The following is a 15,259-nucleotide window of genomic DNA, read 5'->3' on the forward strand; positions in this document are numbered from 1 at the left end:
CGCTGCGGCCGAGGGGGGAGTTTCCTCGGCTAGCCGAGCCTTCCCCGCCGCCGCCGCCGCCGCCGCTGCTCCTCCTCCTGCTCTCTGTGGGCGGAGCGGGACACGAAGGCAGGAAGCGGCCATGGCGGACTGGGGGCGAGGTGAGAGCGCGGAAGAGGATGGCGAGGGGGCGCCTGAGCGGGACCGGGTGGTGGCGGCGGCGGCGCTGCCTTCCCTCAGGAGAACGGGGCTTGGGGCGCCGTTGCTCCGGCTCGTCGCGCTGCCTCAGGACCTCCGTGGCCTGGGCTGGGGGTGGGGGACGGGGAACAAAGGAGGCATTCTGATCATCCCCAGGTCACGGTTGCCACCTTCCCCCCTGCTCCGGGCTCCTGTGTCTTCTGTAGTTGACTGACAGGCAAGGACGTGGCAGCTGTTTTGCCCATGCTTTGCCAGTGTGGCTTTCTGTTGTGGTGGAGGAATGGACTCTTCCCCGCTCGCAGGGCATTTGTGTGTGTGTGTCTGCAGTGTGGGGTAACATCCCACACTAGCAAGTGGGGAGCCTGCTGTGCCCTGTGATGGTGAAAATAGGCTTTGGAGTGAGCTGGGGGAAGGTCTTCAAAATAACCACACACTTTACCATATTTTGTTGTTGTTGTTTAGTCGTTTAGTCGTGTCCGACTCTTCGTGACCCCATGAACCAGAGCACGCCAGGCCCTCCTGTCTTCCACTGCCTCCCACAGTATTACCTTTTGTTTTAACAGCTGTTATGTTTTAGCTGCACTAAGTGGCATAATTATTTTATCTTTATTTCAGGTCAGAATGCCAATGCTGTGGATGATATGTTAGATGTGGAAAATAAGCGTATGACCGAAAACCTAGCCTCCAAAGTCACCCGGCTAAAATCGGTTTGTAGATTACTTACTTTACTTGGGGCTCATCCACACTTACCTTTTTGCCCTGTGTTTTCTAGGCACAGGGCTGTGCTTTGAAATGTCATCACTGAACATGTTTTATTTCTCTTGCCCTGGCGCTTTCCCATCGAAAACTTGCTCTTTCACGCTGAATCAGAACAAATGGAAATTCGTGGCATTTGGGCAAAAAGGAAGTCTGGATGAGCCCTTGCTCTTTTATTGCTGTCTTGCTCTCCAGAAGACTTTGGTCTTTGAGGGTTTTTGTTTTTGTCCCCACCCCCCTTGTATTTAGTAATATACAGAGAATTTCTCAGGAGCAAATGATATTTTTTTTTCAGTTTTATTAGTTCTTTCCGAAAGTTGTCTAGGTATCAATAACTGCTTCATTCTGTGTTTTCAATAGCTTGCACTGGACATTGACAAAGATGCTGAGGATCAAAATCACTACTTGGATGGCATGGTAAGCAACTGTTTGCATTCTTTAAGAATTACTGATGAAGCTCAGCATGAGCAAACAGGACAATTAGTTTGCATTGAAACATATTTCTGTACAGAAAAGAAATCACCCACAAGTCTATTGGTGTAAGTCGCTCTGTTCCAGAGAGTTAATGTGTTTTAGCCTGCCTTTATATTTCTGGGACATGCTCATGCACACGTATCTTTTTTCCTTTCCAAGAGGGACCAAACTTGTTGGTCTTCTGTTGGTAGTGATTCCCTGAGAAACTGGTGTTCAGTGATCTGGTATCTAATGGCAAATATGCTGTGAAACTATTTTATGCAGTAAAATTGAGGTTCGTGTCAAATATTCTGAATTTCTTATGCAAGAAGTACCTGAATGAACAAGTGTGCAAACCTTGTGTGGACCTTGCACAGACTACCACATGTTATAATGATCACATAGAAGTCTTATTTTCTCACTGGGTTATCGCAAGGATAAATGAGATCAAAATATGCACGCAGTAAAGTCATTTAAAATTGTTATTGACAAGGTCAAATCTTGAATTTCACTAGTGTATCTTGCTGGTGTGGGATCTGAGCACATGTGTCTGCATTTGTTTGGGTTTTCTTTTTAAATATTAACAGTATTAAATTGGAATTCAATTAACTGAGTTAAATATATTTCTCTCACTGAAATATGCCATATGTATATATAATCATGTTGCTTCTTTCAGTAAGCAATGTCTTCTAAATACCTTATTATTTCTACTCTTGGCATTAGGATTCCGATTTCATGAGTGTGACAGGCCTTCTGACGGGGAGTGTGAAGCGTTTCTCCACTATGACCCGGTCGGGAAGAGACAATCGTAAACTTCTTTGCTACGTCTCTGCTGGACTGATTGTAGTCTTCTTCATCCTCTATTATTTGGTTACAAGAGCACGGACTTGAGTAATTGTCAAGATTTTGTATTGGATAGTTGTTGAAGAGGGGGAAAAACTGATGAAGAAAATGGTTTTGGAAGATCTTCAGATCCTGAAAATATTATTCAAATGTTGACAGTCATCCAGAGGCACCTCTGTGGATTTCAGTATCGTCTCTGGATTGTTTTGACGCTCTCTCTTTAAAAGAATATAATTTATTCTGTCACTGTTCCTTTGAAAATTTAAATGCAGCACAATTCACATCCTTGTTGAAACCAAGTCTCTATATAATACCTTATTTTCTCTGCTGTCTGGGTGGGAAAGCATGCTGGTGATGCCACCTCTTATAATTTTGTGGTTAGCAGGAAAATCCTGACACCCATGTCAGAGATGTTCAAGTGCCCAATTTAAATGAAAAAATACTACCTGGAGGACTGTGATGCATCTCTTGAGAACTAATTGTGTTATGGACAACTTCTTCCTAGAAAAATAACTTTGAATTTATTTCCACTTCTGTTAACACCAGCATTTATAAGTAGTCAAACAATCCTTTTTGCCCATTACTCTCAAGGACTTGCTTAGTAAAACAGAGAATATTCCTAAACGAAGGAAGAGTGAGAACTTGCACAAATGATTTTATCTCATTTTTCCCCCTTCTTATTCTAGTCTGTCCCCTGACCAAATTATTTATATTTGTTTCTTGTTATACAAACCTTACCTTATAGCAAGTTAAAGTATATTCGCTTTAAAAAGTTTGTCCAAATCATCCTTTCTGTTAAAGAATTTTATTGATACATTGATTCTTGGTTAAGTCTTCTTTAGCTGGCTGCTGAATAATTATCCACTTCTCTCTGGAATCAAGTAGCATTTTGCAATACTCCTCAGTTTTAATGTTTGTTACTAGGTTCTGGCACCTGGAGTGCCAGAAAGGTATTAACAGCAAAACTGGAGTTAAGTTTGTGTGTGATTGATATATATATATATATATATATATATATATATATATATATATATGAAAGAGTGTGTGTGTGTGTGTGTGTCCTATGCATGTATACTCAAAACTTGGGTAAAGGCACATAGGATTGCAGCCTAGGTTTTTCATCTCTCAGCTGGTGGTCTGATGTTCCAATTTCCCAGATATAACTTTCCATAATTTACTATGTCACCATTGAAATAATATAAAGAAGAAAGATTCTCGTACAGTTCTGCTGTGTATCATGGTCTAGTTGATACATTGCTGATCTTTGTCATTCAAAGCCTGACTTGATTTGGGTGAATCTTGCTTTTTTTGTTTCTCATTTATTCTATAACATCTCATCATAGCAATAGTACCTTCCACACTGTTTTTTAACTTAAAAATAAAATTAAAACAGGTTTTAAACACTTGCCAGTATTTTTTTTCCTGTATCCCTGTCCCTAGTATAAATTCTGGTATATACAGGTCCTGACCGAGTATTAGGCAAAGTGAGGCAGTTAGCTCAGCCAGTGCTAGGGAGATACAGTAGCAGCAACAATCCCACAAGCTGCTCCTGAGCCTTCAGCCCTCACCTGTTAAAGCACAGCTGTGCCACAGGATGTTACACACACACCGCCCGCCCAAAAAGTTTCTAAAGTCTTTCTTAGTAACCTTTGGCTGTTCTTAGGAAAAGCAAATATTTGCTCCTGCATGTTAGACAATAAAGGCTGCTGCCCAATGTTATAGTTGCTTCTTTAGATAGTTGCTTCTTTAGAACATGTGAACTAACTAAATCGGTATCATGTTTTTGAGGGCAAGTCAAAAAATCTTCCAGGAGCCTGTCTTCTAAAACCTCTGAATGAGGGACAAGGCGGCAAGCCCCAGTTTGTGAACCCCTAAATGCATACTCCAGAGAGACACGCAGTGAATCGTAGCTCTTAGACTAGTGTACCCGTCCTGATACACGTGGTTGCAATAATGTTTCGTCATATTCACCTCATATCTCTAGGTGTACAGTACACCTAAAAATGCAATGGGCAAAAGGAACCTGAGGTCACTGAAAAGCTAAGCAACCTTCAACTCAGGGATGCTGTCAAAAGATGCCAAATTCTTTAAAGTCACTATGATTTATTTATCATTTTTTAATGCCAGAAAATTAAAAGCACACTTCTTAGTTGGCTTCCAAGCCAAACAAACTTCATAGCATGCCATTCCTGTTCTAGACTTAAAGGTTTTGGCAGGAGCCAGTGCAACTAGATCAGGGCAAAAATACTGATCAAAAGCTTCCTCCCACAACCGACAGCCTTGCTGTCTCAAAGCAGGGCTAACTGTTTCAGTGTCAAGGGAAAGGGTTAAATACCCCTCTCCTTTTAAAGCTCTAAAAAGATATTGGGAGATCTGATCACAGGTATTCCACATCATGTGCTAGAAGGCTTTTGAAAGATAAATCTAAATAAAGAAGTTTATGCTTTTATTTTGAAAGATATCTCAACTGACATTCCGTTGCTACAGCACGGTGAGAAAGAAAGTGAGTTTATTTGCTTTTTGCAGCAAAAACAATCTTGTAGCACCTTTAAAGACTAACAGATTTTATGGACTGTAGACCATGAAAGCTTATGCCGTAATAAAGTTACTGTCTAAATTGTGGTCAAGTGGACAGAGTAGGGCTTGGAACAAGTTTCATCTGTGCTATGTGCAGCCTCATATACTCATCTGTGAAATGGCTTTCCTCACAGAGTTGCTCTGAGGATGGACACAATAAATATAATGCACAAAGGATGATAAGGAGGGGGAACTGGCGAGATCCTGGTTCCCCCTCTACACCTTTGTGCAGGAGGGGATGCAACCATTCACAGCGTCAATTATTTCAGCTGCTGTACCAGTATGAATGGGTGAGAATCCTGACTGAGCTGCAAGGCTCAGTGATTGTTATCACTATTACTGCTAGTTCTCTATGAAAAAGCTTAACATTCTACTTTTCAAGTTCAGAATATTCCTACAGTTTTCGAGTAGTGAACCCTCTACAAAAGAACTGATGTTTTATTTTATTTTATAGCTAGGACATGAAATAAACATTTTATTCCTGATTTATATATTTATTTCAAAACACGTTTCTCAGCTGAAGATATGGAATATACAAAATACTTTTTATGTGAGTTATTGCAACAAACAAGTTCCATGAAATAATTCTGGATCAGGAACACAAGTAGCTTTTTTACACAAATACATATATATATTTAATATATATTGGATCCTACTTTATGAAGAATGACACCGTTAATTGTATACTAGTTGTCAGAATGCCGACGTGCATTTAGATATGTATTCCTTGGGCTCAAAGAGTAGGGCAAGTGTGAGCTGCGCTTTGTCTTCCTCACAAGAGGGGCTTATGGCATATGCCTTCATCAGAGGACAGAACTTCAGTCTTGAATGGTAATCAGTTTCTGAATATTTTAAATGGTCCTTTAGCTCTGGTATTTGTAAAAAAATGCAGTTAAACAGCTGGTGGTTAACTGTTAAAATGTGGAGGAACATGATATAGAAATATCAGTAGAAAAATCATTTTCTGTACAAGGGATGAATTCAGCAGACGTCCACAATCAGAGGTGTTGTGTAGTCGGAGTGTCTGATTCCAAAAGTGACAACTGGAGCACAAGATTTGAGCAATGATACCTAGAAGCAGAAGGAGAGTAAAATATATTAGGTGAAACAGGCTAGGCTTCTGCTAACAGATTCTTCATTTTGTTCTTTGATATCTGTGTTCTGCTTAACAGAACAGGCTGCTTCCTGCTGGTTTACTGAGTAAGAAACATTTTAAATGGAATGTTAAGTGGAACTATTAAGTACAGATAATTAATAATTGCAGAGCACAACTGGGGCAGTGTTTCATGAAATACTGCTGGAGGAGCTAGATGAATATCCTGGGCATTGTGGACCCTTGGAGAGAAACAGTAATTTCAACATCTTGTTTCTTCTGGTCTGAGTAACTTCATATGCAATTAAGTAGCACCATGGTTGATTCTGGAAATGGAGTGTGTACAGTTTCAAGATCCAGCAGCACACACTTGCAAACAAAATTTCATGCGATTTTCATGTTCATCAGTTCACAAAACCCCCAAACTGCTTTGCACACACCTGTAGTAGTCTCAGGGGCGTACAAAGTGGGGGGCGGAGGGGGCAGATCACCCCAGGTTCCACCCGGGGGGGCGGGGCGGGTTTGACAAGATGACAAGATGGCCCCTGCCTCCCTCCAGCTGTAGAGCGGCCGAGGGCGCACACAGTAAGGGCGCTGCTCGCGCAGCGTCCATATGGGCTGCCACGCTCTCGTGTCATCCATACAGGTGTCCGTATGGGCTGCCTCTCACACGGCGACCGTATGGGCTGCCATGCGTGCGCATTCTGTAGGGATGCCGCTGCGTGAGAGTGGCAGCCCGTACGGACTGCGCATGTGTGGCATCCTGTATGGTCGCCGCACATGCGCAGTCCGTACAGATGTCATGCATCCGTCACTGGGCGATTCGCCCTGCCCCTCGGTGTCCCGCCCAGGGTGCCAGAGAAGCTTCCTTCGCCACTGAGTAGTCTCACTATGTTCCCAACCTGTCAAACCATGTGTTTGGCAGCAGAAGAGACTGGTTTGTTAAACTATAGTTTGCATTACATCTAAGCCAGGAAATTGGTCTAAGCACACCATGTAAACCAGGATTGCAAACCACTGATTGTTCTCAGTTTACAATCCTGGCTTGTAGAGAGCTTTAAAGCTATACTTTAGACATCATGGCAAACTGTCATTCAACAATACAGAAAGTTTCTCTGACAGCCAGCTGCATAAGGAGAGGAGGGACTGCTCCAACTCATTGCTTGCTCCTGAGCCAACAAACCATGGTTTCTTGAAGCAGAAATGTGATGTCCCAATCAGACCCGTGCGACAAATGGACCAATCTAGATATAGAATATCACTAGTAATTATTTGCATGGGCCAGAACAAGTTGATGGTTTGGTAATTACGTCTAACAAAAATGAACAGGGTTGCTAAGCTACCTATGACCAGCTTCTAACTTCTGTTTCTGTAATATTAGGACAAACATTTCCCTCTCCTCACATCCCACAATTTCAGGCTCTGTTGCCAGGAAAGGAGAATATCCGTACATGGGAGTAATAATTGCTGAAAACAATTAAGAATGAAAGGAAGCTGCTTCTCACCTTTCCTACACTATAGTCTGCAGGCCCAGGTGTTTTCCCAGCTCTTAGACCCTTGCTTCGACTGCCCATAGAATACTTGGGCGCTCTCTTTTTGTAGATATCTGTATCGGGCTTATGATATGCAGCAGGACCAGGGGTCTGTAAGAGAAGGAGCAGGATTCCCATAGATGAAGTAATAATACAATCCATATCTCCTAATTTCCCAGGAAAATTGAGCAGCTCCCTGTGTTACACCAAAATACATTGAATATAGTTTCTACCGTGGCAACACTTTACTTCTCTCACTAATTATCTTCCGCTCCCCAATGATTTATCAGTGCAGTTGTAAAATAAAAAAGCAAATATGAAAATAGGACCTGTCATTGAGTTGCTTTTTTATTTTTATTTTTAAGGACACGTGAAAATTAGAGTAAAAGATGTTGCACAACTGGAGCTAAAAAGTAGGAGTAAAACAAGATTAAAGGCGTTGCAAAAAGTTTGGTAAAATGACCATGGCAAGAGCGAACAGTGCATCACAGCCAGATTTCTATCTGCTCCTGAATGAATAATTTTAGCATTCAGACCCCCATGAAAGAGCTTAAATTGGCTCTTTGGCACTAGCAACCAGCAGTATGCATTAAATCAAGATTAAAACAAATCTCAGAAAAATGGACCAGAGCAGGCACAAATTTGACTATTGGTAACCAACAGAGAAACAAGGCATGAAATGAACCAGCAGTCTACCTTATGCAAGTCTTCATCAAAACGCCCAAGCTTACTCCTCCCTGTCATGGAGTAAGAAGGGCCAGCGGAGGTGGCCACTGTGTGCGGTCCAAGGACCTCAGGCATCGTGTAAGCGCTGGGACCTGAAAGAGGAACATGGGGACCATTGGGAGGAGCACCAGAGACTTCCAGCAGAGCCAGAGGAGGAGGGAGGTAATGGCTGGGATCCAAAGAGCTACTTCAGGTTGGCCTAAGTGCTCAGGAATACCACCTAGGAAACTTTTGACCATTTTCCTTCGAAGAGGTGTAAGGAACCATTGGTCTGCCAGATGTTGCTGAACTACAGCTCCCAACATCACTGGCCTTTGGCCATGCTGGGGTTGATGGGAGCTGTAGTTCAGCTACCTCTGGAGGGCCAAAGGTTCCCCACACCTGTCTTAGAACATCAAACCATCGCAATACAGTATCTCAGAAATTGCTTTTCAGCACCTCCTCCATTTCAAAAGAGTTTTCTTAATTTTATTTTCCTCCAGAGGCCATGTGCACATTCTCTCCAGCGCTCAAGTTCACAGGTCAAAACATAAAAAGCTATTTCCCACTTCCACCAAGTCTATCCTCTAACTGCAAAGGCTAGGCGCTCTTCTTTTCATAATATGTGAATGGTGATATCTTAGCAAGCTAATAATACCGGGTTAGCATGATGCCAGCCACCCACAGCCTTACCACCATGAGAGAAGACCTTTCTGAATGGCAGAAGCATAATAGTACACCCCTAGGCTTAAACATGCACATGTAAGTCCTTCTGAACTTGCTCTCAAGTAAACATGTATAGACCTGAGCTAATGCGCTGTGTTTCATCACTGATAGATTTCTGAAGACAACCTATGTTTGATGCCTTTCAACAACAGCAAAGCAAAAAACAAAACCATAAGGGATAAGCCTTACCTGGTGTGGCGTCTACTTTGTAACCACGAGTCCTGAATGACATAGAATGTGCAGGAGCATTTTGATAAATTATTTTCCGTGACTTCTCTGGTGAGTAAGAGGCTAGGTAGATGGGAAGGCAATGGATGCAATTAGATTAAAGCTCATCTTTCACCATGCCAAAATGACTGCTATGTCCTAAAGCCTCTGAAGGGCTGTCTACAGTTTTGTTAATTAAAAAGTTAACATTCTGCGTGCAGGGAGGATAAATCCCTCATCACATTTTGACTAAGGCATGTGAATTAAAATGCAGGATGAATGTACATTTTGCATGATTTATTCTGATTGCAAATGAGACCGCGGTTGGATGAATATAAAACAGCAGATACAGAAGGAATAGAATGTAGTGTGGGAAGCAGGGATGCTATTGGGAGTTGCAGAGACAACAGGTGTTTTCTGGATCTCCTGTTCTTAACTTTAATTCTATGGCACTCGGGCCTTCTTCACCATGTGGTGCTTGTAAGACCCCAGCCACTCACCATCTTAGTTTCTCCATATAAATTACCTTATGCATATACATACCCACTGCCTTGTTTTCGGGAGAAGAAAAGGCTAAGGAGGAAACACCACACAAATCCTGAGTGGAGTCCCTAAGATGGTTGGACGGCGTCTTGTATGCCTCCTTCTGGCCATTCCTGCAGCCAAGCTGGTGCCAAACGCATTGCTCTGCTTTCCTTTGGACCACATCACTGAGGCTGAGAGGGGGTGGGTGTTGTTTTCTGGGCAGCTCAGGACCTCCACACACACTGCCCAGGCTTGTACCCCAGGGAGGTCACTGTGGTGCTGCTAATGCAGCAAAAACAGCACAGGAGGCAGTAGTTACGAGTTACCAGTCTTTGCAGCCACAGCAGGCGCTGTGATTCTCTGGCAGTTTGACTTCACCCCCTGAGGAGCATTCCATTGTCTCTCTAGACAGAAGGATGCCAAAAAAGTGTGTGTTTTGTGCAAATTTGTGCCACAGAACTGTCCCTGGTACAAAGGGTGTATGCACCAGTGGACGAAAAAGTATCTATGTCCCTACGAGCTGGCAGGAAACTGGGTGTCCCTTCTGTGGCCAATGAGGTGAAGTGACTGCCTCAGGTGGCTGAATTTGCCAGGGCAGCAGAACCTAATGCTGATATCCCCCCCCCATTTTGGATATAGATTTTCTCTCACCCCTTCTTCCCAGGCAGGGCAGGGGCACCATTTTGGGGCCTGGCTCAGATGTCAAAATGTTATGAGCCGGCCCTGGGAGGGTGCAGAGGCATGCAGGGAGAGGAGAGGGAGTTGTTCTGTTGCGCAAGTAGAAATCCTTAGGCTAGTTGAACTAGTTGAGCCACAATGGCCACCAGCCCCAGCAAGCAGGGCCAAGTGACTAGAGACAATGCAATATATGGAGGGTCAATACATGGTCCCCACTCCTGCACTAGTGGAAGAACTTCTTTGGATTCTGCCCAAAGCAGCTTACCCAAAATTGACATGGCACAATATAAAAAATACAACCAAGAAACAAGACAAAATGCAGCCTAAACTGAGAAATAAGACAAAATTCAACCTAAAGCCAACAGTAGCATACGAGATATGCCTGATGTTGTGGCAAGATTCAAGGACACTTTTGACAAACATCCAGATGCAGCCTTTGACAGAGCTTTTTTATTCTCTAAAAATAATCAGGCACGTTGAAACGTAACAAACAGTTGGATTACTATAAAAGATGCAGGAAGAAATGATTAACGTATGGACCCACAAAGGGGAGGAGGGAAGTCCAGGAGATTCTATGGAACCTTATGACGTATGTTGGATATCTGATTGTAAAACTTTAAATTGAAAAACCAAATAAATAAATTTACGAAAAAGAAAAAAGAAACTGAACAAACAGAATCAGTCCAGTCTCTGTCTGAGCAAGCAACTCATATGGATTATTTAATCTGAGGATGACACCGCATGTTTTTCAACGTAGCCATAAGAAATCATTCCAAAGGCCAGTTTTGGAACGATGCACCCAAACTCTACCTTAGTCTTGGGTTAGCAGATGCCGTCAACTTATACCTTGGATGGGTGACTATTACTCACCAGGACCTGGGGTAACCTCCTTTTTCACTCTGAATCGACCACCCATTGTATAAGACGGAGCTGATTGCCTTCCTCTGTTTGTCATATAGCCCTGCACATCATAAGGACCCGGAACTCTGTCTTTGCTGGATGGGGGCTTTGCGCCATACATACTGTAGGCAGGGGCTTTCCTTTTGGTAGGGATGTGCGAGATATAACCTGAAAAAGGACAGACACAGAGCTCAGGAGTAAGGCGTTGCCTCCGACTGGTTGCAGTTCTCCAGTATCTCAAAGACAAAGGACATTCCTGGCCCTGCTTCCTTAGATCATTTAGTCCGAGGCGCGAGGGATCGAACCTGGGAAGATATGTTCTCCTATAATGATGCAGCTGATCTCAGTCATTTCTAGTTGTGGGGCACCAGGGCAGCTGAGAGGGACAGGGTACAGAGGGGACTGGTGTCCCCGGCCAAGAGCCAGCAGGGGACCCAAGCTCTAAGAGTTTTCAGGTTTCTACATGCCCCAAAGGGAAAATATGTACCGGAATATGGAGCTCCCCCACCCCTGATCAATTTCTGTGAGGTGGGCCAGCCTGGCAGACTGCTCCTGCTGTCCAGCCCCCCCCTTTTTTAATCAACTTTTAAAACCCCACTATACTTCTGTTTCTGTTAGCTTACCTGTTGCTCCCGGTATGTTGTACTTGGGCCCAGGGCTGGAATACTGGGCCATGACTGGTCCTCGTGGACGATGGGGCCTCCATGTGCCCACCCAACCTCCATTACTCATGATGGCAATCTATTCGAAAGCCTAAGAAATGAAGAACACAGAGTGAATTTGTGTAAAGGTTAGTTTGGATACATCCTCCTGGGGGAAAACTTGGGGTAACTCTATTGTACCCTGCACTGAGCTGGCAGGATCTATAGCTAGCTATTAACACGACTGTTACCAATTCAGTAGAGTCTCATTGTATTATCTGGGTTGTATTGGAGATAGAAGTACGAAGAATGGAAGAATTAGGCCTCTCCTGCATAAGAAGTGCCTACTGGATCATGCCAGCTGCTGATCTGGTCCAGCACCCTGTTCTCACAGTGGCCACCATTTATTGTGGGAAGGGGCTCTTCATGCATCCAAGATCTTTTGTAGCTTCCACATGGCATAGTTGTCGTCATCAAAATACCAGCCTGTGCTTCTCCCTCTGTTTAATCTGGATTTACCTTTCCTGGGAGAAACCCAGTAAATAAATAAATAGAAAACCTTGTGTTGCTGATTACCAGTTTGCACTATCTAAGTGATCCGTTTACAGTATTAAACCCCTGCCCAGAATCAGCCACCGACTTCCAAAAGAGTCAGGTAACTAACTACCCAGCACATGAAACAGAGGAAAAAATGAATATAAACTAAAACAATTCTTAAATGGCCACTGAGTGCTAATTCACCTTCTTTTGCCCTTGGAGATTTAACTGATGTGGGCAACAGTGTTTTCTGCAGGATATTTCCTTGCTGTCTGTCAACAGGGCTGTGGACAGTTTAAGGAGAAGATGGAATTCTGAACAGGCAGAACCCATCTCCGTTTGCAGGGATTTATCCTCCCCTTCATGTGAAGAACCTTCATGAAATTGCCATAGAAACAGACAATTGCCCTTCATAGTACTTCTGGGTGTTCTAGAACTCCAGGTATGACTCTTAAGAAAGCCTGGGCTGTGTGTGTGTGTCATGATGAGAATTAGAGTCAAATCCCATAGTCTGTGGAAGATCCTTGGTTGGATCTCCAAATATATTTTTCTTTTGCTAAAAGAACCGGGGATTTTGACTGGCACACTGCAGAGGAGAAGGAAGGGAATTATTTTGCTCCTCTCCCATGCCAGCTACTCTAAGCAAGTTGTCTCTAATGATGCAGCCAGCCTTGTAAGTTAAAATTTTGGGTATGAAAATCTCTGAGAATGAATAGAATATCTGAAAATAGTGCACATTGAAAATACACAATCCTAATACAGGCATACCTGTCAGGGAGCCATGAATCACACAGAGTATGTAGCGTTTACTCTTTATTTGAAGAAGCAAATCTCATCCTCCCCCCGGGTCCTTCCCAAGCAATCTGAAACTATGCTGGCATGCCTGTCTATGCTCCTCTGTCTTCAGACCTCTTCTGGTCCTGGGAGACTGTGGGGAGGAGAGCTTGTTGCAGCAGGAGAGGGAGACACCTGCGTTTCTTCACCAGCCTGACTCATCTCTGCCTCTTGGCCTCCCTCCTCTCCTGCTTCAGATTCTGATTTTGGACTTCCCTCTGCTACAGCCTCTTCCTGAACAATAAACCATGTTACCTCTTCAGCTTCCGACACCCACTGGCAGAGGAAGGGGGTGGTGACATCGCCCTCCGCCCCCCCCCCGGGACACTCACTGTGGGCAGCACCCCCTGGGATGCTTGCCCCGCCCCCAGAGATGGGTAGCCCCGCCCCTAGGTGCACAGCATGTGCGCTGCTCTGGGTGCCAGAGCAGCTAGCTCCGCCTCTGCTAACACCTCCTCCTCCCAGTCTGCTCCCTCTTCTCCCTCTGACCCTCATCATCATCCCACCACCAATCCCCTGGCTCTGAGCCTTCTTCCCTTGGGGGTTCCCCAACTGGTGCCTCCCACCATTCCCGTGTCCAGCCAGTCCGCGACAATACCTCAGAGATCTTGTGGGTTCAGTTCTAGACCACAGCAATAAAGCGAATATCACAATAAAGCAAGCCACACTTTTTTTTTTTGTTTTGTTTCAGTGGGGCCCCAGAACTCATGAGCAATTATGCCCCACGCAAAGTGAACATGATGGCATTCTTGACAAGATGGACGCATAGCTTGCCTTTGGTTCCAGCAACTGCCTGTTGACCTGAAACCAGCCATGTTAGGATATTCGTTCCCCTTCATAATACTGATGGCTTTTGTTTCATTTCAGGTTCACATGTAGTCATCAAGCCAAAATCACTGTCTCTATCACTATATTGGCCTACAGCTGCTCTGGATACATTGGAACATTGGATATGTGTCCAGGGCAGCTCTTTATCAGCTCTATCTGGTACACAGGCTGACACACTACCTGCCCGCGGAGTGTCTCACCAAGAGTGATGCATGCTCTAGTTATCTCTCGCTTGGACTACTGCAATGCGCTCTACGTGGGACTACATTTGAAGGTGACCTGGAAACTACAACTAATCCAGAATGCGGCAGCTAGACTGGTGACTGAGAGCGGCCGCCAAGACCACATAAAACCGGTCTTGAAAGACCTACACTGGCTCCCAGTACGTTTCTGAGCACAATTCAAAGTGTTGGTGCTGGCCTTTAAAGCCCTAAACAGCCTCGGTCCAGTATACCTGAAGGAGCGTTTCCACCCCCATCATTCAGCCCAGACTGAGGTCCAGCACCGAGGGCCTTCTGGCGGTTCCCTCGCTGCGAGAAGCCAAGTTGCAGGGAACCAGGCAGAGGGCCTTTTCGGTAGTGGCACCCGCCCTATAGAATGCCCTCGCACCAGATGTCAAAGAGAAAAACAACTACCAGACTTTTAGAAGACAGCCCTGTTTAGAGAAGCTTTTAATGTTTAATCGACTATTGTATTTTAATATTCTGTTGGAAGCTGCCCAGAGTCGCTGGGGAAACCCAGCCACATGGGCGGGGTATAAATAATAAATGATGATGATGGTGATGATTGTGGAATGGATTCTATCACAAGTGCTATCATTGATATGCAGAAATAAACTGATTGACTTTCAATCGCCTTCCACCTTTTGGCACAATAGGGAAATTGAGACAGTAGGGATCATTCTGCCCAACAGCTTTCTATCTAACCCCACCCCACTTTGCCACTTTCCCCCATGCTGAGGCACAAACAGAAGGCTTTCACCCCTGCATCCCTTTTCCCCCAGCTGGGGATGCCAACTGGCTGGAAAAAAAGACCTTTGCTGCTCCTGTGCTTTAGAAACACCTTCAGGGTCTGATATTGAGTTACCTTCTGGTCCATCAGACAAGAGTCGAAAAAACGTTGCTGCTAATATTTATATGAGTCACTGATTTTTACAGTATTTTTCCATGAGATTATTTTTCTTTCAATGAGATTATTTTTATCATAACTATGTTAATTAAACCTGTAAAATAACTACATTATTTAAA

General features: G+C 44.1%; 2 protein-coding genes and 1 long non-coding RNA gene across 3 annotated transcripts; 2 read left to right on the top strand and 1 right to left on the bottom strand.

Annotated features, from left to right (window-relative positions):
* BET1L (Bet1 golgi vesicular membrane trafficking protein like) lies at window positions 1–3,852 on the top strand. Its single transcript, XM_082191708.1, has 4 exons — window positions 1–140; window positions 793–884; window positions 1,294–1,350; window positions 2,110–3,852. The coding sequence occupies exons 1-4, from the start codon at window positions 122–124 to the stop codon at window positions 2,275–2,277; spliced, it is 336 nt and encodes a 111-aa protein (XP_082047834.1). The 5' UTR covers window positions 1–121; the 3' UTR covers window positions 2,278–3,852.
* Window positions 3,853–5,279: 1,427 nt separating this feature from the next.
* CIMAP1A (ciliary microtubule associated protein 1A) lies at window positions 5,280–12,737 on the bottom strand. Its single transcript, XM_082191693.1, has 7 exons — window positions 12,555–12,737; window positions 11,796–11,925; window positions 11,143–11,340; window positions 9,052–9,153; window positions 8,128–8,249; window positions 7,405–7,542; window positions 5,280–5,877 (listed from the first exon to the last, which is right to left on the bottom strand). The coding sequence occupies exons 2-7, from the start codon at window positions 11,902–11,904 to the stop codon at window positions 5,788–5,790; spliced, it is 759 nt and encodes a 252-aa protein (XP_082047819.1). The 5' UTR covers window positions 11,905–11,925; window positions 12,555–12,737; the 3' UTR covers window positions 5,280–5,787.
* Window positions 11,864–15,253, top strand: LOC309514587. Its single transcript, XR_014212076.1, has 2 exons — window positions 11,864–11,962; window positions 14,052–15,253. It is a non-coding gene; the product is annotated as an uncharacterized lncRNA (long non-coding RNA).
* The last annotated feature ends 6 nt before the right edge of the window (window positions 15,254–15,259 follow it).

Source organism: Podarcis vaucheri (assembly GCF_965113315.1).
Source record: "Podarcis vaucheri genome assembly, chromosome: 1".
Taxonomy (NCBI): domain Eukaryota; kingdom Metazoa; phylum Chordata; class Lepidosauria; order Squamata; family Lacertidae; genus Podarcis; species Podarcis vaucheri.